The sequence below is a fragment of the Mercurialis annua genome, linkage group LG8 (genome assembly GCF_937616625.2).
Source record: "Mercurialis annua linkage group LG8, ddMerAnnu1.2, whole genome shotgun sequence".
In the NCBI taxonomy this organism is placed as follows: domain Eukaryota; kingdom Viridiplantae; phylum Streptophyta; class Magnoliopsida; order Malpighiales; family Euphorbiaceae; genus Mercurialis; species Mercurialis annua.
The window spans coordinates 31,769,444-31,793,765 of record NC_065577.1 but is presented as its reverse complement, the minus strand read 5'-3'; the positions used below and the strand labels follow the sequence as shown (position 1 = coordinate 31,793,765).

General features: G+C 33.7%; 2 protein-coding genes across 2 annotated transcripts; one reads left to right on the top strand and one right to left on the bottom strand.

Moving 5' to 3' along the window:
* Positions 1-4,664: 4,664 nt before the first annotated feature.
* LOC126661904 (uncharacterized) lies at positions 4,665-7,021 on the top strand. The gene is made up of 6 exons (XM_050355785.1): positions 4,665-5,016; positions 5,159-5,652; positions 5,767-6,083; positions 6,161-6,260; positions 6,335-6,482; positions 6,564-7,021. The coding sequence occupies exons 1-6, from the start codon at positions 4,665-4,667 to the stop codon at positions 7,019-7,021; spliced, it is 1,869 nt and encodes a 622-aa protein (XP_050211742.1).
* An 8,410-nt stretch (positions 7,022-15,431) lies between these two features.
* LOC126661057 (beta-amyrin 16-alpha-hydroxylase CYP87D16-like) lies at positions 15,432-21,987 on the bottom strand. The gene is made up of 9 exons (XM_050354813.1): positions 21,744-21,987; positions 21,093-21,420; positions 20,641-20,790; positions 19,982-20,230; positions 19,067-19,156; positions 17,655-17,733; positions 17,291-17,397; positions 16,226-16,353; positions 15,432-15,747 (listed from the first exon to the last, which is right to left on the bottom strand). The coding sequence occupies exons 1-9, from the start codon at positions 21,950-21,952 to the stop codon at positions 15,654-15,656; spliced, it is 1,434 nt and encodes a 477-aa protein (XP_050210770.1). The 5' UTR covers positions 21,953-21,987; the 3' UTR covers positions 15,432-15,653.
* Positions 21,988-24,322: the final 2,335 nt, after the last annotated feature.

The window sequence follows — 24,322 nt, the reverse complement described above, 5'->3', positions numbered from 1 at the left end:
ATTTGTTCAATAATTACTACTAGAAAACAGTGAACTAGCGACGGTTTTAAGTGACGGAACTAAAATCGGTCGCTAAATTCATTGTTTTGCGACGGACTTTGCGACGGATAATACATCCGTCGCAGATTTACTTTAGCGACGGACTATCTGTCGGCAGGCCGTCGTTAACGTGGCGGGAGCTTGGAGGGAAGGTTGGCGCCAATGTTTTTGGTCAAATTTAGCGACGGACTGGTATATCCGTCGCTAAATTGGACTTCATTTTGAAACACAGCATTTTAATGTAGAGAATTTAGCGACGGATGCTCAATGCCGTCACTAATTAGCGACGGAACTTATCATCCGTCGCTAATGTAATGGATTAATGAAACGCAACGTTTCATTTATCCTTTTGCGACGGAATGGTTGATTTTAGCGACGGATTATATCCGTCGCTAAAATCGAACCCATTTAACTTCCAGGGTGCTGAACTCATTCATTTTTTCTCTCTTCTTCCCATTGAAATCCGCCGCTTCCTTCTTCCTTCTCCTTCATTTTGCAGCGCCGTTCTCTTCAGGTAAGTTTTCCCCTCCATTTCTTCAATTTGTTTGTTAATTTCATTAGTTAGGGATTTAGGTTAATTAATTTGTAATATTTTAGGGATTTACTTTTCTCCTCACTCTTATTCCACCATCGCCGCCGCCGTCCATTTTCCGACCACCGCCAGCGCCTTCCTCTTCATTCTAGTCAGACTTTTGGTAAGTTTTGGGTTATTTAATTTTATTTTTTATTTTCTATTTATTATATGATTTTTAGTTAATTTTTTTTTATTTTAAAATGGAAACAGCCCGCTGCCCCCGCTGCTCCGGTGAGTCGCTGCTTCCGCCACCTCCGACGAACTCAGTCGCTGCTCCGGTAAATTTCAGTTATTTATTTTTTATTTTACATTTCTTTTATTAAATGTTATTAGTTAGATTTGGAGTAAATGAGTAATATATAGGTTTAAATACAATTTACTCTTAATTATTAGTTTAATTGTTAAATTTTTTAATCATTATTTAATTAATTATTAGGATTTTTTTTAAGTTTTTAGTTTAAAATAAAAATTGTATAAAATAAAAATTGTTATATAATATAGGTTTAAATATAATTAGTTGGTTATTTATTAAATGATTTATATGATTTTGTAATTTTTAATTTAATTTTTATATTATTTTTAGGTTAATTTTTAGTTTTAATTGTTAGATTTTTTATTAGGTAAATTGTTAGTTTTAATTGTTATTAGTTTCGTTAAATGAATATTTCATTTAATGATTAGGTTTATTTTTAAGTTCTTAGTTTAAAATAAAAATTGTATAAAATAAGAATTGTTATATTGATAATTAGGTTATATTAGTTTAACTTAATTATATAATTAAATTGAATATTAGTAGTTTGTTGGTTTGTGTATTGTAGTATAGTGATTTGTGTATTGTAATTTACTTGCAGGATTTCCCTGAAAAATGGGTGATGCTCATTTTTAGGGGAAGTGCTGCCAAATTTTTATTAGAAAAACAAAGTTGTTAAATATTAATATATAGTTAAATTGATAGGTTTGCATTGGTTGACGGTTGTTGCTAGCTGTTTATTGCCGCACATATTTGTTCCGACTGATCTTGTTGTTTCTTCGATCTTTTGCGGTTCTGCACGTCAACAAGTAGGTGTTATTTTTTTATTATTATTTTATGGTATATTGAATTATAATTAAAACATTCAACCTAAATTGACCGCGATTTTATTCCCACCGAATAAAATCGCAAACCTAACCTTAGAGTTCCCGTCCCGTGTGTTCAAGAGATTGAACGTCACGGGATTGTACAGTTTGCGAAACTAGTCCTCCCGTAACTCGATCACGAAAACCATATATGTCTAGTGGCGGTAGAAAAATATTCGGTTGTTTTCCAGCGTTTGTTCTCCGGGTGGATGTATAGTATATGTTTTGTAACGCTTATTCCTCGCAGAATATATAATTAGCGTTACATCGCATATACTAAATATCGCACTGAAGGAGAACGACGCCGGAAGGCTGCCGAATATTTTTCTCCGTTATTAGGCATATATCGTGGCCGAGTTAAGGGGAGCCAGTTTTGCGAATGGGATACACTACTAGAAAACAGCGTTTTAGCGACAGATTTTAGTGACGGATCTAAAATCCGTCGCTATTTCGGTGATTAGCGACGGATTTTGCGACGGATCTAAAATCCGTCGCTAAACACCCAATTAAATTGGCGGGATTGATCCCGCCAACATTAGCGACGGATTTTCCGTCGCTAAAGTTGGCGGCAGTTGTCCCGCCAATTGTTTTGATAAACTTTAGCGACGGATTTTAAAATCCGTCGCTAATTATTGGCGGGAATGCTCTCGCCTTTTATTTTCCACAATTAGCGACGGATTTCAAAATCCGTCGCTAAATTTTATCATTTGGCGACGGAGTTTAGTGACGGATTTCAAATCCGTCGCTAATTTGCAATGTCAAAAAAAATTAAAGGGTATTAAAATATTATTTAAGGTAGTATTTAATTAAAAATAATTTTAAAATTTTTGAATTAAATTTATATTATTTCAATATAACGTTTTTATTTATAAAATAATAATTAAACCTTATTTATGAAATAATAATTACAGATTATTTATTTATTTAAAGTATTTAAATATTTTAAAAAAATATTAATTATAAAAAAAAATTATCTTAGAATGCGGGATTAAATTATGGAAACAAATATTTCTTGTTTTTAGTTACATGTAAGTATAATATACATAAATATATAACATGAATATGAGCTGGTTAAGGTGGAGTTACGCGCGGGAGAACTACAAGGTTAAAGAGTCTTGAGAGGGAGCAATGGAAGGATGAGTGACCTACTGGAAAGTTAGCGAAAATTGACAGGTGGATGCGGGTGGGTGATTTAACTCGGGTGGGTGAGTGACGGAGGCCGCGGATGAGTGATTAATTAAATAAAAACTTTATTTTACGATTTAATTTCAATTTTTTTTTAATTTTTTTAAAATTAGTGACGGATTAAAATTCGTCGCTAAATCCGTCGCTAATTAGCGACGGATTTAAAATTCCGTCGCTAATTAGCGACGGATTTAAAATTCCGTCGCTAATTAGCGACGGATTTAAAATTCCGTCGCTAAAACCGAGACCAAAATTCGTCGCTAAATTTTTTTTCCGTCGTTGTCAAACGTTGCGACAAAAAATGTAGCGACGGACTGTTTCCGTCGCAAATCCGTCGCTAAATGTGTTTAGCGACGGATTTTGGTCATTTAGCGACGGAAAAATCCTTCGCTAAATGACTGTTTTCTAGTAGTGATAGGTCCATACCTTTAAAGCAGTCAATTACATTGACTTTGCTATTTTCGAGCGAAAACCCTCCTAATTATCCGTGCAACAGAAATGGATATAAACCAAAGTTGGATGTATAGGCGGCTCCAGGGCGGGTTGCTGTACCCTGGTTTTGACGAGCGCGTCCAAGAGTTTGTTAATTTCGCTTTACGCCATCCAGCGTGTATGAGCGGGCCCGAGATTAAATGCCCCTGTCCTAGGGTGGGATGTAAAAATACGAGTTACCGAGATGTCGAAAGTGAAGCTCCACATTTTGCAGAAAGGGTTTGTCAAAGATTATCAAGTTTGGGTTTTTCATGGGGAGGGAAATGTTTTAAATCCCCGTCCTGTTACACAACTACCGGAGTATGACGTTGACATGGAATATGGGGGGGGTGATGAGTTCAGCTCAGTTCAGAGAATGGTTATCGATGCTGCCGATCTAGAAGTAGTGTTCACGGAGGAGGAGCCGAATAATGAAGCTAAACATTTTTATGATATGATGCGTGCGGCCGAAGAACCTGTATGCGCCGGTAATAGCAAACACTCTCCCTTGTCTGCAGCTGCTAAAATGTTGGACATCAAATGTCGACATAGTCGGTCAGTAGTTTTAGTAGATGATGTGACCGAATTTATACAAGAGCTGCTCCCAGAAGACAACAAGATGCCGAAGAACTTTGCTGAAATTAAGAAAATTGTTAGAGGTCTTGGGTTGCCGGTTGAAGTTATCGATTGTTGTTTCCGCAACTGCATGATTTACTGGGGGTCAGACGCGGAGTTAACGCGATGCAAAATTTGCAATCACCAACGATGAAAACCGCCCCCTAAAGGAAATTATGTGAAAAGACGAGTTAACGTCCCTAATAGGAAAATGTTTTATTTTCCTATAACTCCGAGACTGCATAGGTTGTATGCTTCTAAAGCCACCGCCAAGCATATGACGTGGCATGCAGAACACGAAATGGTTGATGGAAAGATGTGTCACCCGTCAGACTCCCCGGCGTGGAAACATTTCAGTGAATTGCATACAGACTTTGCGGAAGAAGTTTGAAATATCAGACTGGGCCTGTGTACTGATGGGTTTCAACCATTTGGAGCCTTTGGGCAGAATTTTTCATCATGGCCAGTAATTTTGACACCCTACAATCTTCACCCAGGGATGTGTATGAAAGATGAGTTCATGTTTTTAACTGTTATTGTCCCTGGGCCTCGAAATCCTAAACACCAAATGGATATTTTCCTGCAGCCGTTGATAGCTGAGCTGAACCAACTGTGGGAATTCGGAGTCCAGGCATTCGACGTTCAAAGGTGACAGAATTTCCAAATGAAAGCGGCACTTATATGGACAATTAATGGTTTTCCTGCTTATTCGATGTTGTCTGGCTGGAGCACATATGGGAGACTGGTTTGCCCACACTGCATGGAAAATACGGATGCTTTTACGCTTAAAGGGAGTAGAAAACAGTCGTTGTTTGACTGTCACAGAAAGTTATTACCTCGTGGTCACCTGTACCGTCGTAATACAACTCATTTCCGAAAAGGAAAAACCGTAAACAAAGAATTCGGACAGCCAAAAACCGGAGAAGAATTGTTGGCAGAGGTGGACAGTCTAGGGTTTATGAAGGCATATGAAATTGGGGCTGAGAAAAATAATGCTGCGAAGTCGGAAAATTACGGTTGGAATAAAAAAAAGTATATTCTGGGATTTGCCGTATTGGAAAACGAATCTCATTTGTCACAATCTCGATGTCATGCATATTGAGAAAAACGTATTCAACAACATTTTCAATACTGTACTAAATATTCCCGGGAAAACAGAAGACCATGCAAAATCTAGAGAAGAGTTGAATGACATATGTGCTCGGCCTGAGTTAGCAAAAGATCCGGTTACTGGGAGATTTCATAAGGCAATGTATGCTTTGGACATGGACGGAAAAAAGGCTTTGCTCGAGTGGATTAAGTTAATAAAATTTCCAGATGGCTATGCGTCCAACTTGTCCAGATGTGTCGATACAATCGGTATGAAAATGCATGGAATGAAAAGTCACGATTGCCACATTTTTATGCAAAGACTTCTGCCAATCGCTCTCCGTGAGCTATTACCGAAGGAAGTTTGTGAGCCTATAACAGAGTTGAGTATCTTCTTTCGTGAGTTAACCTCCACGTCTCTAACAGAGAAAGATCTAGATCGTATGAGGCTTGAAATCCCAAAGATATTGTGTAAGCTCGAACGTATTTTTCCTCCCAGCTTTTTTGACTCCATGGAACATTTACCCGTACATCTACCGTACGAAGCTATGATGGCAGGGCCGGTTCAGTATCGCTAGATGTACCCATTTGAAAGGTAATATTACTGAAGTTTCTTAATTATGTGTATCAGTATATTAACATGTAATGTTTACTAACTGTGGCATATGTGGAATCAGATATTTGAGAAAACTGAAAAAAAAGTGAGCAATAAAGGGAGGGTGGAAGGAAGTATTAGTAGCAGATACTTAAATGAAGAAACCGCAAAATTTGCAGCTTATTATTTTTCAGAAGGTGACCCAATGATACCTGAGCGGCTGCAAAGAAATGAAGTTTCTGACATTGAAGTCGACGACGATGTTGACAGACTATCTATTTTCAAGCCGCACGGGCAATCAGTGGGTGCTTGCCGCAAGAGATATCTTGAAGATGCTGAGATTGTTGCTGCTTGGACATATGTTCTGTTGAATTGTTCAGAAATTGAAAATTACAGAGAGTAAGCTTTAATATATATGTCAATGTAATTAACAATGATTATTTAGCTTCTTATTATTGTTTTCTTCGTAACTAAAGGGTTTTCGAAGGCGAGTTGCGCAGAGGAAACCCTGAAATCAGCACCTCGCAAATTGAAGCAAAGTTCGAGAGTGACTTTGCCTACTGGTTTCAACAATATGTAAGTATTTTACATAATATATTTTGATTCTTTTAGTTAAAAGTTCCGATTTATAATACACTTTTACGCTACAGGTGCAAGATCCAATTGTCTGTACCAATCCCTTCATTCTTAGTCTCGCTAAAGGACCTCTTAGATCATTCAGAACATTTAAGGGGTACCGTGTAAACGGGTTCAAGTTTCAGACTCAAGCTTATGGGGAGGAACAACTTACAATGAATAGTGGAGTCTGCGTAAGGGGAACTCAATATGTCGATAGCGAAAATGACTTTTATGGATTTCTGACAGACATAATTGAGTTAGAGTATCCAGCGCTTCCAATGAAAACGACTGTCTTATTTAAATGCGAATGGTTCGACCCAGCGCAAAATTCAGGCACAATTAGTAACAAAAAATACAACATGGTGGATATTTATAACAGAAAGAGATACAACAAGTATGAACCGTTCATCTTAGCCGAACAGGCCGACCAAGTTCATTACCTGCCATATCCGAGTAAAAGAAGGGATAAAATAAATTGGTGGGCAGTTTGCAGGATAAAGGCGCGATCAGAGCTTGACATGCCCGAGGGGATTATCCAGGCCTTTCAAGATGACATAGAAGAAAATCCTCTCGTTGATGCAACAGAAGACAATCCGACATATTTAGCTGATCAAACTGGAGAAGCTGAAGAAGATGCGTTGTTCATGGCTCCTGAACAAGAAACAGAAGATGAGTTCGTCGCATCCTCATCAGACGAAGATGAAAGCGAAGAACTTTAGTAGTTTAGTAAATTTTATGTATTAGATTTTTTGCAAACATAATCAATTGTTAAAGATGATGTATTAACGCTGCTCGAAACTATGTTTTTTAATTATATTATTCAAGTGTATACTTGTTGAATTTGAATTTATATTTCTTAGTTTTATGTTTCACGAAGGAGTGTATAATTTAATTAATATAATGTGTTGGTTGTTTGTCGAACATTTAAAATTGATGTATGTGCAGGTATGAGGGGTCGAGGTCGAGGATCAGGCACAGGCCGAGGATCAGCCTCAGGCAGAGGACGCGGACGGGGATCAGAACCTGTTCCTGGCGATGACGACGTTGCTGAGGAGCAGCAGTAGTTGGAGGCTGGAGCACCTGTTCAGCCTCGGCAGCAGCGTGAGCCTGGCGAGCCCATTGCTGTTCTGGACGACCGGGGTAGGGCGAGGGTTCACCCGGACCCTAGCAGGTATGTTTACAATTTAGTTATCCACATGTGAATTGTAATATGTCTATATACTAAAGTATGTTTAAAAAATCACAGGACGATGTTGATCGACTCTGGGCCTGTTTCACGGGCTATGCGGGAGATTTTTAGGAAGTGCTGGTTCGATAATGGAACAGCATGGCGCTTTCTAACAGCGGAGCAGAGAGAGTTCTACTTCCAAGAGTTCCAGGTAATTCAATTTACAGCTTCGTAACGTTTAAATTATGTTTTTTTTGAAAAAAACTAACTCATGCAACATGTTTGTACTGTTTGCAGGAAGAGTTCTGGTGGGATAGTGCAGCGTACAGCGAGGAGGTCATCAGACATGTCTTCATGGTCCACGCAGCCAACCGCTACAAAGACAACATCCACAGAATGAGGAGGACGCAACATAAGCATATTTCTGTGACCAGGATATCTGGGATGCTTGGAACGTGTTCTGGAACTCAGAGAAAGAGAAGAAAAGGTCAGAAACCGCCCGAGCAAATCGGATGAGCGAGCCAGCGGGCGCCGGTTCTGGACCTGTCCGCCATGCTGGTGGATCTCGCTCTGCTCTCAAGCATATGGATGTGATGATTTTTTTAAAATTCAGTAATTAAAATACTTAAATAACGTATTTGTTTTATTTTGATACTAATTGAATTGTATTTTTTCTGTTAGGAAAGGGAGCTTGGCCGGATACCGAGTGCGACAGAGTTGTACACTCGCTTTCACTCCACGAAGGCTGACAAGAAGCCGGTCAACAAACGGGCTCAGGATATGACTGTAAGTTTTTATTAAACTTGTAATTCTCTAAGTTGAATTTAATAATTCGGAAATGATATATTAGATTGAAAATGCTTGTTGGATTTTTCCGTCGCTAAATCTCTGTTTTCTTGTAGTGAATTCAATTTGACTGATGTGTAAGAACCCTTTCGTATCAACCCAGCACTTGAAACATTCTAAAAGAATTTAATATTTATGTATTTATCAAATTTAAGGGTCAAATCAAATTATTTAACAAATTCAGAGATTCGATAGATGAAACGTTAAGATAAGAAGTTAGACGGGTAAAAAAGTACAAATTTATTGATCAAACTATATATTCATCCTTTATATAAATTACATAATATTTATAAGCAAATTATTATGAAATCCCCACAGATGTCACAATTCACATTTTAATCACTTTTATTTAAAAATCACACGTTACAGTCTTTCACTTTTGTTTCGGTCAATAGTTTAATCCCTCCGCCATTTTTGGTGTTACTCAACTGAATTAAAGAACTTAAAAATAAATTAATTTTTAAACATGAAGGATGAAATTGTTGGCAGAAACAAAAGTGGGGAGACCATATCGTTTTTTTTATATATATTTTTTAATTTAATCCTTTTATCCAGTTGACTAATACCAAAATGAACGGAAGGATCAAATTGTTAACAAAAATAATAGTGAGAGACTATATTGTATGATTTTCAAATAAGAGGGACGAAAAATGAGTTATAACGTATGTTGGAACCCTCATAGTAATTTATTCAAGTTTTATTTACGTAATGATAATAATGTAAAAATAATGCAAAACTTTGTTAATTTAAATTTATGAAAAACTAATCATTTTGATTAACCTCCTATTAAAAAAATAAGCGCTTCAAAAAACATATAACCAACTTAATATTTTGGTTTTCAAGTATACAGCTCATATTTTTACATTATAAAACTACAACACACAAAGGTAAAAATTTCATTTATATTATCTATATAAATACAACTAGAACAACTGTTTGGCTCATAATTTTTTTTTACTTTTCTCTCTCTTCGTTAATTATCTTTTCTTCCTTATCTCTGATTTCAATTTCTCATTCTAAAATAGACTGATGGAAATCGAATTTCAGAATAATATAGGGAACCGATTCGTATAAGATCCTTCCTTCAGAGCGAATTCAAGGACTCGCCTGTCAAAGGAAATCCGAAAGAATTCGCTCAAATCTACAGAAAGGACTGAATTTCAGAGGATTGGTAAAAGAAGACATGGATTTCACAATTATGTTCCTACTTGGAAATTGTTTACACAGGCCTAAAAATAGATCTCAGATGAGTAAAATGGGCTTAAATCAGGGCATAGGACCCAAAATAAAGCCTTTTTCAGTTAAATTGTTCTGTCCAACACTAGTTAGAAGTAGATTAGGACTCTTTTATTAGAAATAATAATTGGACTTAGATTAGGACTTTATCATTATGAGAGCTATAAATAGCTCAGATTATTATTATTAGGGATCATCAATCAATTAATCAAAACAGTGCTTTTTATCTCGTAATCCCCGAATTGTTTTAATTTAGGAGTAGTTTTGATATTAATCTCGCCTGAGTTTCTTTACATTAATTCTATTAGTTTATTCAGTTAAGCCTTTTAACCAAAAAGCCCCAGGAGTATCTTTTCACAAGTTTGTTAAAGTATCAGACCTCAAACCGATCCCACTTATAAATTTAAAGATTTGAGTCAGGAATATTTCTGGGCGAACATCTTTTGGCAACTCAAATGGGCACCTGTTTATGGTTAGCACAAAAACAGACTTTAAAGACGATTCCAGGCACGCTCGGTCCATACACCGACACCAGCTGAAGTGGGGTAATAAGGTAACAAACGAATCGGATTTGGATATCTTCGAGATTATGGCCAAGGATAAGCAGCCACAACCGCAACCACAGTCGCACAAGGGGACGATTCCTCCTCTCGCTGATGGAACTACCACTACGGACAAACCTGTTGAGGTGAACGACGATTCTGGAGATTATTCTCGCCAGTTTCAACCATCTCGCCTCTCTCTTTTACAAGCCAATTTCTCGGCTATGAGAGGCGAGATCGCCCAAGAAAACAAACAGATGTTTGATGACGCCATGCATCAAATGTTCGAGGTCATGAAGAATATCATGTATGATCAAGCATCGGTCCAAAGACAAATTTAAAATAACTTGGACAGCTTGAGTAAGGCGATGGAAAACTTGGAAAAATTCTTTTCCGAACAATCAGTGGCCGATCAGAGTTATGGACTGGCCGAAGAAAACCAAACATCGAATAGATTTGGGTACTCGGGTGGTTCGACCAAACAAAAACAGCTGTCCAGCAAGCTGGGATACACTTACGGATCCGTCAAGCTTTTGACCAAACCTGAGGCGAATTCGACTAGCAAAGGGAATCCAATGGCTTCAAGTACATCGGCCCCTCAGGGGGAAACTAAGCCTTAAAGGAGCGCGTCCAAAGCCAACATGCAGGAAGTGCGCGCATATTGACGAGTACCAACCCACAGTGATGGGCGAGCCAACTGCATACAACCAAGGACAGTTGGTGGATTTATGAAAGAAACTTGAAGAAGTCCTAAGGCCAACGCCTCGTCCCTCTTACATGAAACCATATCCCGATTGGATAGACAAGCTCTACCCTTTTCCAAGAGGATACAAAGTCTCAGAGTTCAGTTTGTTCTTTGGAGAAGAACGTGTGAGGTTCAGATTAATAAATTATATAACGATTTTGTCTCTTTATAAATGAAAAGTTCTGATTAATTAATATAGTAACGGTTTTGTCTCTTGATTAAGGAGGAAGTTTTATCTCCTTATTAATTTGGAGGTTGCGATTTCATTTGGTTACATATATCTTGTTTTTCGACACTTTTGATATGAGAAAGGTTTACACAATCCCACTTCATATTTTAATTATTTTCTTGATAGAGTTCTAACAAAAATACTAGTTTGGTGCGAACAATACTATGTGATTGTTATAGCTCGATTTATCCCTCAAAGCAGCAGGTGTACTTCGCAAATCAGTGAAAGTGATTTTGTTTTAAGAAAAATGTGCGATTCACGTGAATCAATGATTTAATTTCATTTATAAATACTTTTTTGATTAATTAATTTTATTTTTATTTATGTATTATTTTGGCTAACATAAAATTTAGTCTAAAATATACTTCTATAACGACCTATAAATAAATTTTGAAATTTGCGTAACTAAAATACTTCAGCTTAAATAAATTACATAACTAATTTTATAAAATAGACATAATAGAATTTTGAATATGTGATGATAATAATGACAAAGTGGTAATAGTTTTGTTCATAGTCTATTAGTAATAAGATTATAAAAAATAAAGGATCAACTCACCCCTCAACTCGGCACGAAATATTAAATAAGTTACTTTTGAGCAAAAAGAATCAAAAAACTCATAGTTTATCACTTTCATATCAAAAAGCCTCTCCCCACTCTCACCCTCATGTGTGTATGACACTCTCCAATTCAATAGAAAAATGTTTAAAAAAATTCTTAAAATTTTATTTACTTCTTAAGCTGATTCTAAATCATTATTAAATTTCAATTATGTATTTCTAATTTTAATAGTTCAGTAATTATTTCATTTTTAAATAAAAGTTTAGGGACTTTTTTTTTCCTCATTTCTTCTTCTTCTTCTTTTCCACCGCTGTCCAACATCTTCTTCCGCAGCCGGTCTATGTGTTTCTTCCGCCATCGCTGTCTTCATCGAGACGAACCCATATGAATCGTCTACTCCGTTGGGTTCTTGGTGGCTGGCGAAGAAGAGAGGCGATACATTAGGGTTAATTAAGATTTTAGATTTAATTAGTTCTAATTAAAATTAATTATGATTTAATTTGGGTTTAATTAGGTTAGTCAAATTTAATTAGGTTAATTAGAAAAAAAATAGAAAAGATTCTTAACTTTTTATTAATTAGAGTTTTAATGAGATAGAAGTAATCAGAGTTTTAATTAGAATTTTCATGAGAAAATTAATTTTTTAATCAAATAATCCCACCCTTTTTTCTAGAGGGGTGAATTTGATATGAAAGTAACAAATTGTAGGTCTATTTAATTTTTTTAGTTCGAAAATAATTTATTTGATATTCCGTATCATTTTGTTTCATAGAATATGCGGCGTATTAGTGGAATACGTGTAAGTAGAATGACAACTAATTGTTTGTAGAGTCGTGGAAGGCAGGAGATGCTTACAAAGAATACATGTTTTAATACAATCGTTTAACTTGCTTGCAATGCAATAACCTATCAACTTGACTAGTCTTTCATATATTTTCGTTTTCTAATTCTTTTTCTAGACATTAACACTTAATTGAGTGTCTTTACCTTTCCAAGAGGTGGCAATTTTTTCCCGTCTAAATTATAAAATCATACCCGTCCACTATATAGAATATGAATTATAGGACTTGAATGATAAATAAGTCAATCTTTTTATAGTCTATTGATATGTGAGTTGCAAGATAATTGGATATGGATAATACATAATACTCATTCTATCATTCTCTAATACATAATTATAGGTGAGCAAGAGTGGCGGAGCCACTCACAAACAGACATGTACGACCGTCTTAATTGGAGTTGATCGAAAATGTAAATATATTTCGAAAAAAATTGATTCTAAATTTTGTCCTAATTGGTATGAAAATTTCATCAATTACAGTTTTTTCTTACAATTTGCCCCCTCTAATGATAATTTCAAGTTATATCACTGGTGAGCGGGACATATGGCCATATTTAACCGACTGAATGACTTTGATCGGTTGTGTTCGATAAATTTTATGGGTTCACTCAATTTGGTTTTAAAATTTTAGTTTTCAATTATGAGTTTATTTGAACTTTTTATTATACAAATTAGGATAGTGTACACAAATCCCCTAAAAGAGTCTCTTTCTATTGTTTTTATCTCACAAAATAGAAATGTGCAGAATTCAATCAAAAAAAGAATAATTTTCATAAATCATCCATAACCCAAAATAAAATAAATTTATACTAAAAAATGACAATTTTAACTTTTAGTTTGGATTGTTAACCTTCAATACTAAAATTATCTTGGGTCTTCACGAGTTGGTTCGGCAGCAACTCCTGAAGGTCCAGTAGCTTCTAGCGAGGGTCCGGCGAAGATCCTGCCGTTTAGACATGCTATTTAGATGCATATGGAAATAACTTTTTACTGCTTTTTGGTTTCTTGCAGGTGTTGCTACAGCAGGGGCGGAAGCATCCCTTTGGCTGGGGTAGTGACCGGCCCTGCAAAAAAAAATTATGTGCAAAATTATCCCTTCAAGGTTTTTTTTATAAAAAATACGGTTACTTAATTTTAAATTTTATACAATTAGCCCTCTCATATTTTATTTTATACGAATTAGCAATCTCATAGTAGAATTTCTAGTTTCGTCCTTTTTCTGCATAATGAAGTTTACATTTTCAAAATAATAAAGTGGCAGTGCATTTATGTGCAAAATTATCCCTTCAAGTTTATTTTTTTTTAAATACGGTTACTTAATTTTAAATTTTATACAATTAACGCTCTCAAATTTTATTTTATACGAATTAGCAATCTTATAGTAGAATTTCTAGTTTCGTCCTTGTTCAGCATAGTGAAGTTTACATTTTCAGAACAATAAAGTGGCAGTGCATTTATGTGCAAAATTATCCCTTCAAGTGTTTTTTTTTTAAATACGGTTACTTAATTTTAAATTTTATACAATTAGCCCTCTCAAATTTTATTTTATACGAATTAGCAATTTCATAGTAGAATTTTTAGTTTCGTCCTATTTCAGCATAATGAAGTTTATATTTTCAGAATAATGATGCTTACAAAGATACATGTTAGAATCGTTTAATTTGCCTCCGATGCATACCTATAAACTTGACTAGTCTTTTATAATACTTTCGTTTTCTATTTCTTTTTCTAATTGTGTGTCTTTACCTATTCTAGAGGTGGCAATTTTTTTCCCTGTCTACAAATTAAATCACACCAACCAATTTATAGACACTTATTGTTCGGATAGGTACCAACCCATTTATAGACACTTATTATCCGGATAGGTAAAAAGTGATAAGAGACTGAATCGTTCAATGATGATTTAAGAAAAAATCGTCCGAGTGACGAGCTATAAACTTACTTGCTGGAATCCAAACAGGCATAATCGCTGCGTAGCTGTGAAATTGGAGAATTAAAACGTAATTAGCCGTAAATAGCATATAAAAATTCAAATAGATTTTAGTCTAAGTCCAGAAATTGGACTAATTGCAATATATTAGAAGTTTATGAGCTAATTTGTATGTTTGACGGACTAAAATTGACCATATCAAACCATACGGTCCCGGAAGCCTTTTTTGATACTTCTAGAGTTAATGTCATAAAAATTCACTAACTTTACACATTTTCTCATTTTAATCGCGCAGTTTAAATTTTCTCATTTTCATGTACGAACTATCATTTTTTTCTCAAATTCATACACGATGGTGAGGTGTCACAGCTCTATTGCTATAATTTGATGAGGTGGAGGTCATTTTACACTAATGAATGAGTTCCACCTCAACACCGTGTATAAATTTGAAAAAAGTGGTAGTTCGTGCATGTTGAGAAAATTTAAATTGTGTGATTAAAATAAAAAAACGTGTAAAGTTTGTAATTTTTTTTAATATTAACCTAAAAACAAATCCACTAACAATTATGTACGGAATATTAATCTATAATAAAAAGTTAAATTGTCTAATCCCAAATAAATACAACATGTACTTGGGATAGTTGTACAATTAATTTGTTGAGATAGTTTTAAAGAAAATAAACAGTTTGAATTATTTTGAATTGTCATGTTTATCTAATATATGATTTACTTTAATTTGAATTGTTACCATTTTTACTTAAGATTATTATAGTCATGATATTTTTACTATTATATAAAATTCCTAAAATGCCTTAAATTATGATTGTAACTTGTAAGTGATCAAAATAGATTTTTTTATCTGAATAGAATTTATCTGAATAGTTTTTTTTTATAATTTTTTTTGTCTATAATAAATACGAAAAGTATTGCACGTAACTGTTGCGCCATATCATTCGTACAACAAACCAGTGATGCGTTAGCTCTGTGGAAAAATTGATAATAAAAAATTAAAAAATAATTAAAAAATTCGTTACTGTAAATGTTCATCGCTTTATTATAAATATGACATGACACAAACAATCCATGGAATAAACACTCTTTAAATACACACGACAAATAAAATAGTGAAATACACAGATACTTTGTGATGAATAATGACATCACGACATTTTGTTATTTACCCATCGATATGGATTTATTACACAACAGAAAATAGATAAAACATTTATTTTAAATATGTTTCGAAAACAAATTATCCTTGCTTTTCTGTAACTTTGATGTGATACCCATTTCCAAATCCAAGAGCTGGAGTTCGAACCATGTCTGTTCCCTTGATTTTGGTCCACCTTCATATATTTTTAATAAGATTTTCAAAAGCAATAGTTAATTTTGGATCTTGCTTATTGTAGTATAGAAAAATATGTAAAAATAAAGGCTAAATCTATTTTAAAGTCTTTAAATTTTTATTTTTTGATTCATCAAATCCTTCAACTTTTATCTGGCTTTCTGAAATCCTTAAATTTTCATTTTTTAGTTCATCAGGTTCCTCAACTTCTATTTGACTTTTTCAGATCCTTAAATTTTTGTTTTTTGGTTCAATTGGTCCTTAAACGAAGATTCATTTAAAGACCCAATGAATTAAAAAATAAACAATTGGGAGTTTGGGAAAGACAAATAAAAGTTTAAGGACCTGATGAACCAAAATATAAAAATTTAAGGATCCAAAAAAATCAAATAAAAGATAAGGAACCTAATGAATAAAAAATATATAGTTTAGGGACTTCAAAATAGGTTTAGCCAAAAATAAATTGTTGAGTAAAGTACCTGTATTCAGTGACGAAGACATGGAAAAATATAGCAATTAAAGCCTTGCTGAACTCTGCTCCTGCACAAGCTCTTGGGCCTCCTCCAAATGCCACGAAGTTCTTCCCCATTGAAATAGAACCCACGTTCTTTATTCATCAACAAAATATTTATGAGGACAAAATAAAGTTCTTGTAATTTATACTTGATATACAAAATATTTAAAATTGTATGTATTTTATTTGAATTAATTCCATAATAATTTTATATATCTATAATATTAAAAAAAACCGTCAATTTGGCTCATTTCTATTTTTTTTTTGGTCAGACGTTACGTAGATTTATTTGATTTGACAGAATAAAATGTTTAAATTATTTTAGAGATGTATCTGTCAAAAAGATCAAAACTATAATATAAAATGATTTTGATAGTTTCAAAACAAAAATTATTTTATCATTTTACATATTTAAAATTAAAGATTTAAAACTATAATATAAAATGATTTACAACTGAAAATTTAAACCTCAAAATCTAAAATATCAAAATCTACGATTCAAAACCCAAAATCCAAAATTTTAAACTCAAAATTCCCGATTTAACCACGCGAAACTTGAGATCCAAAATTCAAATAAAAACAAAAGCCCAAAATCTGAATTTCAAAATTTTAAATTTAAGTCAAAGATTCAAATCTCAAAAGTCAAAACCTGAAATACAATCCCGAAACTCAATAGAAACAAATTGGAATTGTTCAGAAGTTTGGAATTAAATTTAATTTATTTGGGATTGTTGTTTGGGCTAAAACAACTTTAAATTATATAAAAGAAATCTTAATTAAATATTTAATTTTTTCCTTCAGTTTTCTCAATTTTTCTAATCTACCATTTAAAAAGATTTAATTTAAAAATTAAATTTGGAATTAATTGCTATATAAATATTATATTAAAATTTGATACTTCAAGTTTTATATGTTATCCTAACAAAAGATTTAAAATTATGAATTTTAAATATAAAATTTAAAATGTGAGGATTGAATTGAAATTCGAAATTTAAATTCATCCATCCATACTCATTATGTAGAGACTTACATCCCATCTCGATGGATCAAAGGTAAGAGGATCTTTATATACGTTCGAATCCAGCATGATTGATGTCGGAACCACCATTATAATCCAATCTTTCGGAATTGTATATCCTGAAATTTGAAATTAATTAGTTAAATTTTAATTTGATTTTTAAATCTCTAATTTTTTTTAACTTTGAACCCTTTGATCGGCCAATACATAGTCATAAACATCCGAGGGGACATGCCCCCTCTCATTACAGGATTGGCTTTAAATTTTTAAGTTATTTGTAACAGAACTTTAGAAACAATGATGATTTTTATATAAATAAATAAGACCTTTTGAAGCTAATTAACAAAGGAAAGTGTTAAGAGTATTTTTTGCATACCATCAATTTGGATATCTTTTATTGCCTTTCTCAATATTCCAGGTGTAGCGCTTGCCAATCGGTTTGTTTCATTGACAACCTAAAGTAAACACACATATATATGATCATAGTATCATTCACAATTATAACGGTTGTTATATAAATTCAACTTTATACGTCTTGTTAATTTAATCACTCGATTTATAAAAAGTATTAATTTTATACACTAACTTTTATTTCTTGTCAGAGAAGCGTCATCTCCATTCACTCAAATTTGGAGTTCAAAAGTACCGTCAAGGGTTAAATTCTTTTTATGGTTAGCTATGCACAACAGAATTCCATCGCTAGAATTTTTGTTGATAAGATCGATTATACCTATAGAAAATTCGCTATGTACTCTTTGTGATGAGATAGAAACACAAGACCATATTTTAATTCATTAGGATGGCTAGAAGCATTTGGTGTGGCATTCTTCAAAAGCTAAACATAGTTTGGATTTTCCCTTCTTCCTTCAGAGATTTTATACTGCAATGGCAGTCTATAGTTCCAAGAGGTTCGTACTGGCAACTATGGCAGATTTTATGCTTTCTTGTGAGTTGGGAGATATGGAAGTGCAGGAATGACCGTGTGTTTCAGAACAAGCTACAGGATAAGGATGCCATTATTTTTAACTGCTTCTACAAAGCAGTTTTCCTTTATAAGTTTAGCAATAAGGATTTTTGTTATTCTGGTTTGGATTTCTTTCGGAATCCGTCTTGTATTCTGTTCGATGATTTTGATCTTTAGCCTTTCTCTTAGCCATAGCCTCTAGTGCGCCGCCTTGAGCGTGCCACTTCTTGTGCGAAAGCTTTGAACTGGCTTCGCCACTTCTTGTGGCTTAATATACATATTATTCATCAAAAAAAAACTTTTATTTCTGTGTCAAATCAATATATTGTTTCAAAATTCGACATAATTTACTAAGTTGAAATTATTGATTTGATACAAAATGAAAGTTAGTATATCAATTAGATATTTTTTAGGGAAAAGGTGCAAAAAAGACCCTAATGTATAGTCTGCGTCTCATATTAGCACCTCATGTATTTCTGATCTTAAAAATAACCCTAACGTCTTGAAAAAGTATCAAAAATGACCCTTCTGTTAACATTTCCGTTTAATGCCGTACAAATTTATGTTTTAACGCCTTCCATTTTTGTGTTTTTTTGATACTTTAAATAACGTTAGGGTCATAGTTGAAATCCAAAATACATGAAATGTCAATAAGAGACACAGGTATACATAAGAGTCATTTTTTAACCTTTTCTCTATTTTTTATAAATTGTGATTAAATTGAAAAAAAATTATAAAATTGGTGAATTACTATGATACTAACCCTAAAATTAGTCTTCTTGTACGAAAAGAACAAAAGAAAAAGGTTCAAGTTTAAAACTCACTTGATGCGTATAGGTCATGCTTTTATACTCATTCCATGTGAGTGCTGAATCTTTATTTTCCCTATTTTTGATAATTGTCTCATGCTCCTCCTGCAATTTAACACACAAATGCAATTATACTAAAATTTCAAAAACATTCTGGATAGTGGATATGTGGATACTTTTTATTAATATTTCTTTGACCTAATGCCTTAAAAACTCCAACCTTTAAACCCTTTCTCAATTCTATCTTGATATTGAAAAATCACCAATTTTATTCTATTTTGTATTTTTATATTCAATTGTACCTTAAAATATTAAATTGACGTCTTGTTCATTTGGAAAAAAGTTCAAAAACGTCCTTTATGTCTAGTATATATGAGTTATATATATTTAAATATATCCCTAACACCTTAAAAATAAACAAAACCAGACCCTCCAATTTTGATAATTAGGAACCCAATGCCTCACTTATGAGTTAAAATTGGGACATGAATACTCACTTTTTAAAGTTTTCTAGACGTATGAGGCTCATTTTTTTCTCGAGTCAAACTTTAGAGGTATAAATAATTCTTTTCTTTATGATCTAAGGAGGTTATAAAAACCAAAGCTACTACATTAAAATTTACAATATCTAAAGTCGTTATATAAATATTATTTAATTGAATATCATATGCATAACAGTGATATATTGAAACTAATACTAATATTTTTTTAAAAAAAAACTAATACTACTATTCTATCAACTATAATTTTTTAAAAACTAATGTTAATTCTTAAATAAATCATTATTACTTAGTTTAACTTTGAATTGAGTTATTAATCAAAATTATAATATCGTTTACGTGTTATATTACGTTGTATGAAGCACATAAGTCATTACGTACCAATAAATAAATAAACTTTTTAAAGAATTGGAGTAATTTAGTAACTAACCCTCATTTTTTGTACAACATAAGGGTTGTCCGTCAGAAATTGAATAGCGACCCCAAGAGTAGAAGATATAGTCTCAAAGCTTGCAAGATTTATCCCAAACATCACATAGATCGCTATTTCATCAGTCCAAAAGCTATTTATTTTCATTTCTTCCAGAATTTGATCAAGAAAATCCCCTTTACGATGCTCAGGGTTATTCCGTCTTTCTTTTACTGACTCTCTAATTATTTTCATTGCCCTCTTTTGAGTCTGTCATTATAAAGAATATAGGGTTAATGTCATAAAAATTCACCAACTTTACACGTTTTCTCATTTTAATCACGCAGTTTAAATTTTTTTATTTTCATGCACGAACTACCATTTTTTTCTCAAATTCATGCACGGTGCTGAGGTGTCACGGCTCCATTGGTGTAATTCGCTGAGGTGGAGATCATTTTACACCAATGAATGAGTCGCAACTCAGCACCGTGCATGAATTTGAGAAAAAGTGGTAGTTCGTGCATGAAAATAAAAACTTTAAATTGCGTGATTAAAATGAAAAAACGTATAAAGTTCGTGATTTTAACCCTAAACGTAATAATAGTTAAATTCAGTAACAGTTCAATTTTTAGAGAAAAAATACGTATATATTCAAGAAAAGTAAATAATTATATATTCACCTTCATGCATTTATGGAAAGCTGTGCCAGGGATATTTAAGGGGATTGACATAAATCCTTCCATGAAATTGCTTAAACTTTCACCTAAATTTTCCCCTGATTTTTCTGAGTCGTAACCGAATAATATTTTCGCTGAAAAATCAGACACCATCTGTAATCACAAAATAAATGAAAAATTAAAGTTAATGTGAAAAATCGGTTGCCATGTGATAAAAATAAGTAAATATCGATTGACACGTATGTATTTTTAGTCAACAAATTTATCGTGAAAATGAAATTAAGATTTTAGTAATCAAAATAAAAAAAGCTTGATTATCAAATTGATATAAAATTATACCAGTAGTTTGACTATCCCGAAAATCATCTCAGCTTCAAATTTTTACATAATCATCTATCAATATTTGTTCCCAAAATAAAAATAAAATAAAATTTTACTATATATTAAATACTTACAGCTGCACATGCAGTTTTGGTTTCAATGGATGCCTTTTTAGACCAAATTTGTAGTCTCTTTCTGATGCAAGCTTCTAACTCAGGTATAAGCTTATTCTTAAGTCGCTCGAGGCCAAAATGACTCAAAACCAAGTTTCTTAAATACTTATATATGTCTGGGTTTGACATTAATTTAGTAGCGTCATGTTTCAAAAGCTTAGAAAATGAATCCATAAACCATCTCTCAACTAATTTTCCCTCTTGTTGAAGAAGATAATGGTTAAAATCAGGATCGGATGATATAATCACCGGCTTTCCCATCAAATTGGTTCGAAATAAGGGTCCGTACCTACAATCACGAGTCGAATTTCAAATGTCAAACCCTAAATAATAAATATATATGCTACCTCCAACTATGCATGGTTTGTAAAAAATGTCATCATTTCTCCGATCTTTGTCAAATATAATACATTTACGTGTAAAAACTTATCCTACTTGACATATATAACATCTCGCCACATAAATCAAAAACTAGGATCGAATTGATACGATTTTAAAGTTGTGATATATTTGACAAACGCCTATAATTTTAAGTATATGAGAACATTTTACCAAATATATACTAATATTTTAAAGATCAAGAAAAAAAAGTTGGTAGGAATATAAACTCACATTTTGGTTCTCTTTTTTATGAAATATGGAATGTCTAAAGATTTGCTGGGAATGATGAACTGTATGGTTTCTCCAATTAAAGGGAGACCCATGGAGCCAGGAGGTAGCTTTCCATTGCATTTAGGGTTATACCACTTATATATCCAATGTGTCGCAGCTATAACACTCAAACTTGTAATGGAGATCCAACAAATAGACCACATATCCATTATTATCAAAGTAATGTAGAAGACAAGTTTAATTTTTTTTTGTTTTCTAAATTTTGAGTTGCGTTTAATAGAGAGAAATGGTGGGATTTATATAACAAAGAAGTGTATGTATGATGGTAATTCTTTAATATTTATTTGGAGAAATTGTGGGCTTTATATAATAAACAAGTGTATATATGATAGTAATTCTTTAATATTTATTTGGAAAAATGGTGGACTTTATATAATAAAGAAGTGTATATATGATGGTAATTTTTTAATATTTATTTGGAGAAATTGTGGGCTTTATATTTTTTTTAAGAGTAAACTTAGACTTTATTGATAATACAAAACAGTTTTATTTGTGAGAAAAATAAGAAGTGACTAAACAATTCCTAATGACTTGTAATGAAACGGGCATTTTGCGCAAATAAGTGTACTGCCTGATTCGTAGATATTTTCACGAAAACAAAAATAACATTACATAACTGCTTTGCCGAATCTAAACAATCACCAATAATAAAGTCTGGATCCACCAAGCTCAGGTTCCTCAACTCCAACACAACATCCATCGCATCAGATTCAATAATCAAGTTTGGCCATTCTTTAATAAAGCTAAGCGGCTCCTTGATGTCGATGGTCTCCGCCACTCTAGAACTCGGGCTGCCGACTAAATGGACCTGACGATCACTCACCACCCTTCCATTCCATTCCCGCACAAGTATTCCAATCCAGTCCCAATCCCATCAGAATAATTTGCTGCATGAACGTTAGCTTTCAAGAAGCCAAACTTTGAAGGATTCCACTGAATACAACTGTCTTCTTTGCATATCCCTGCTACATGGAGAGGAACTACCGGAGAATGAGCAACGTTCTACGCTGCCAATTGGGAACTGCTGCCGCCAATATAGATTTCGATGAACTTATACACATTGGTTAAACACAAAAAATTTCCGAGATGCTAGAGCTTCCAACGTAGGAAGAAAACCCTTGCAGCTTCTCCATAAGAAATTTTGTATGTGTAACGTAATTTTTAACTGCCAATTAAGGCCCCACAGCTTGCTCGGTTGTCCTCCTGCATCGCCAAAAACTGCTCTATAGCAGTTGCGGACGGTAAATTTGCCTTTTGCGTCAAACCTCCACAGCCACCCATCTTCGACGTTTTGAGAACTAGTTGGAATGATGAGGATTTGATCCACGTCCTGGCTGTCAAAGACGTCCGCGACCAGACCCACATCCCACCAACATCCTCCAACCTCAAAAAAATCACACACCTTAGCCTTAACAAGTCTACTAGGCATAGGCATATTATATATGTACTCGCTGCCTTCACTCAACAACCAAGGGCTGTTCCAAACCGTAGTCCTTCTAGCATTCTCGATATGCACCCTATTGCCTCTAGCCATAATTGATTGGGTTTCAAAGATACTCTTCCATACGTAACTCGGGTTTGAACCTAATTTAGCCTCAAGGAAAGAGGAATTAGGAAAGTATCTAGCTTTAAACACTTTAACCATCAAATTGTTCTCCACGCTAATGAGACGCCAAGCTTGTCGAGCCAACATTACGACGTTAAAATCTCGAATCTTTTTGAACCCCATCCTACCAAACTTCTTCGGAGCACATAACTGATCCTAACTTGCCTAATTGATACCTTTCCGATTTTCTCGATTCCTAACCCACCAAAAAGAATTAAGCATCCTTTTGAACTCCTCACAAAGTTGGAGAGGAATTAAAAAAATTTTCATGACGTAGTTAGGCATTGCTTGGGCAATCGTCCTGATTAAAATATCTTTCCTCATCTAGATAAGAATTTTGAATTCCACCCTTTCACCTTATTCCGTACTCTTTCCCAAAGGAAGCTAAGAATTGCGAATTTATTCTTACCGACCAGTGAGGGAAGACCTAAATATTTACCTCCATCTTTTGACTCTTTCACTCCCATCACCGAGCTAATGAGAAATCTCTCCTCCGCCACCACATTAGCACTTAACATAATGTTCGATTTAATAAAATTCACCTTTTGCCCCGAGTATTCCTCATATTTATCAAGAACCCTTTTAACCACACACATCTCTTCTATAGAAGCTTGAAAAAAGAGAAAACAACTGTCCGCGAAGAGAAGATGACTAATCGAAGGAGCTCCTCTACAAACCGCCACACCATGCAAGTTATCCATCTTTTCTTCCTTCTTAAGCATCAAGGTAAGGCCCTCCGCACAAATTATAAAGAGATAAAGAGAGAGCGAATCTCCGTGTCATCCTCTACTTGGAATAATTGGGTCACTAGAATCGCCATCGCCAAAGCTCGAGTACATAACCGAGGAAACACAAAACATCACCAAATTTACCCAAGCGTCACAAAAACCCAATTTTCGAAGCATAAACTCAA

Coding starts and splice junctions, on each gene's coding strand:
- LOC126661904 (XM_050355785.1), top strand. CDS start 4,665: ATGAAAGCGGCACTTATATGGACAATTAATGGTTTTCCTGCTTATTCG. Junction 5,653..5,766: donor AAGCTATGATGGCAGGGCCG/GTTCAGTATCGC, acceptor ATGTGGAATCAG/ATATTTGAGAAAACTGAAAA. Junction 6,084..6,160: donor GAAATTGAAAATTACAGAGA/GTAAGCTTTAAT, acceptor TCGTAACTAAAG/GGTTTTCGAAGGCGAGTTGC.
- LOC126661057 (XM_050354813.1), bottom strand. CDS start 21,952: ATGGATATGTGGTCTATTTGTTGGATCTCCATTACAAGTTTGAGTGTT. Junction 21,421..21,743: donor ATAAAAAAGAGAACCAAAAT/GTGAGTTTATAT, acceptor TCGTGATTGTAG/GTACGGACCCTTATTTCGAA. Junction 19,157..19,981: donor ATGTTGTACAAAAAATGAGG/GTTAGTTACTAA, acceptor GTTAAATTGCAG/GAGGAGCATGAGACAATTAT.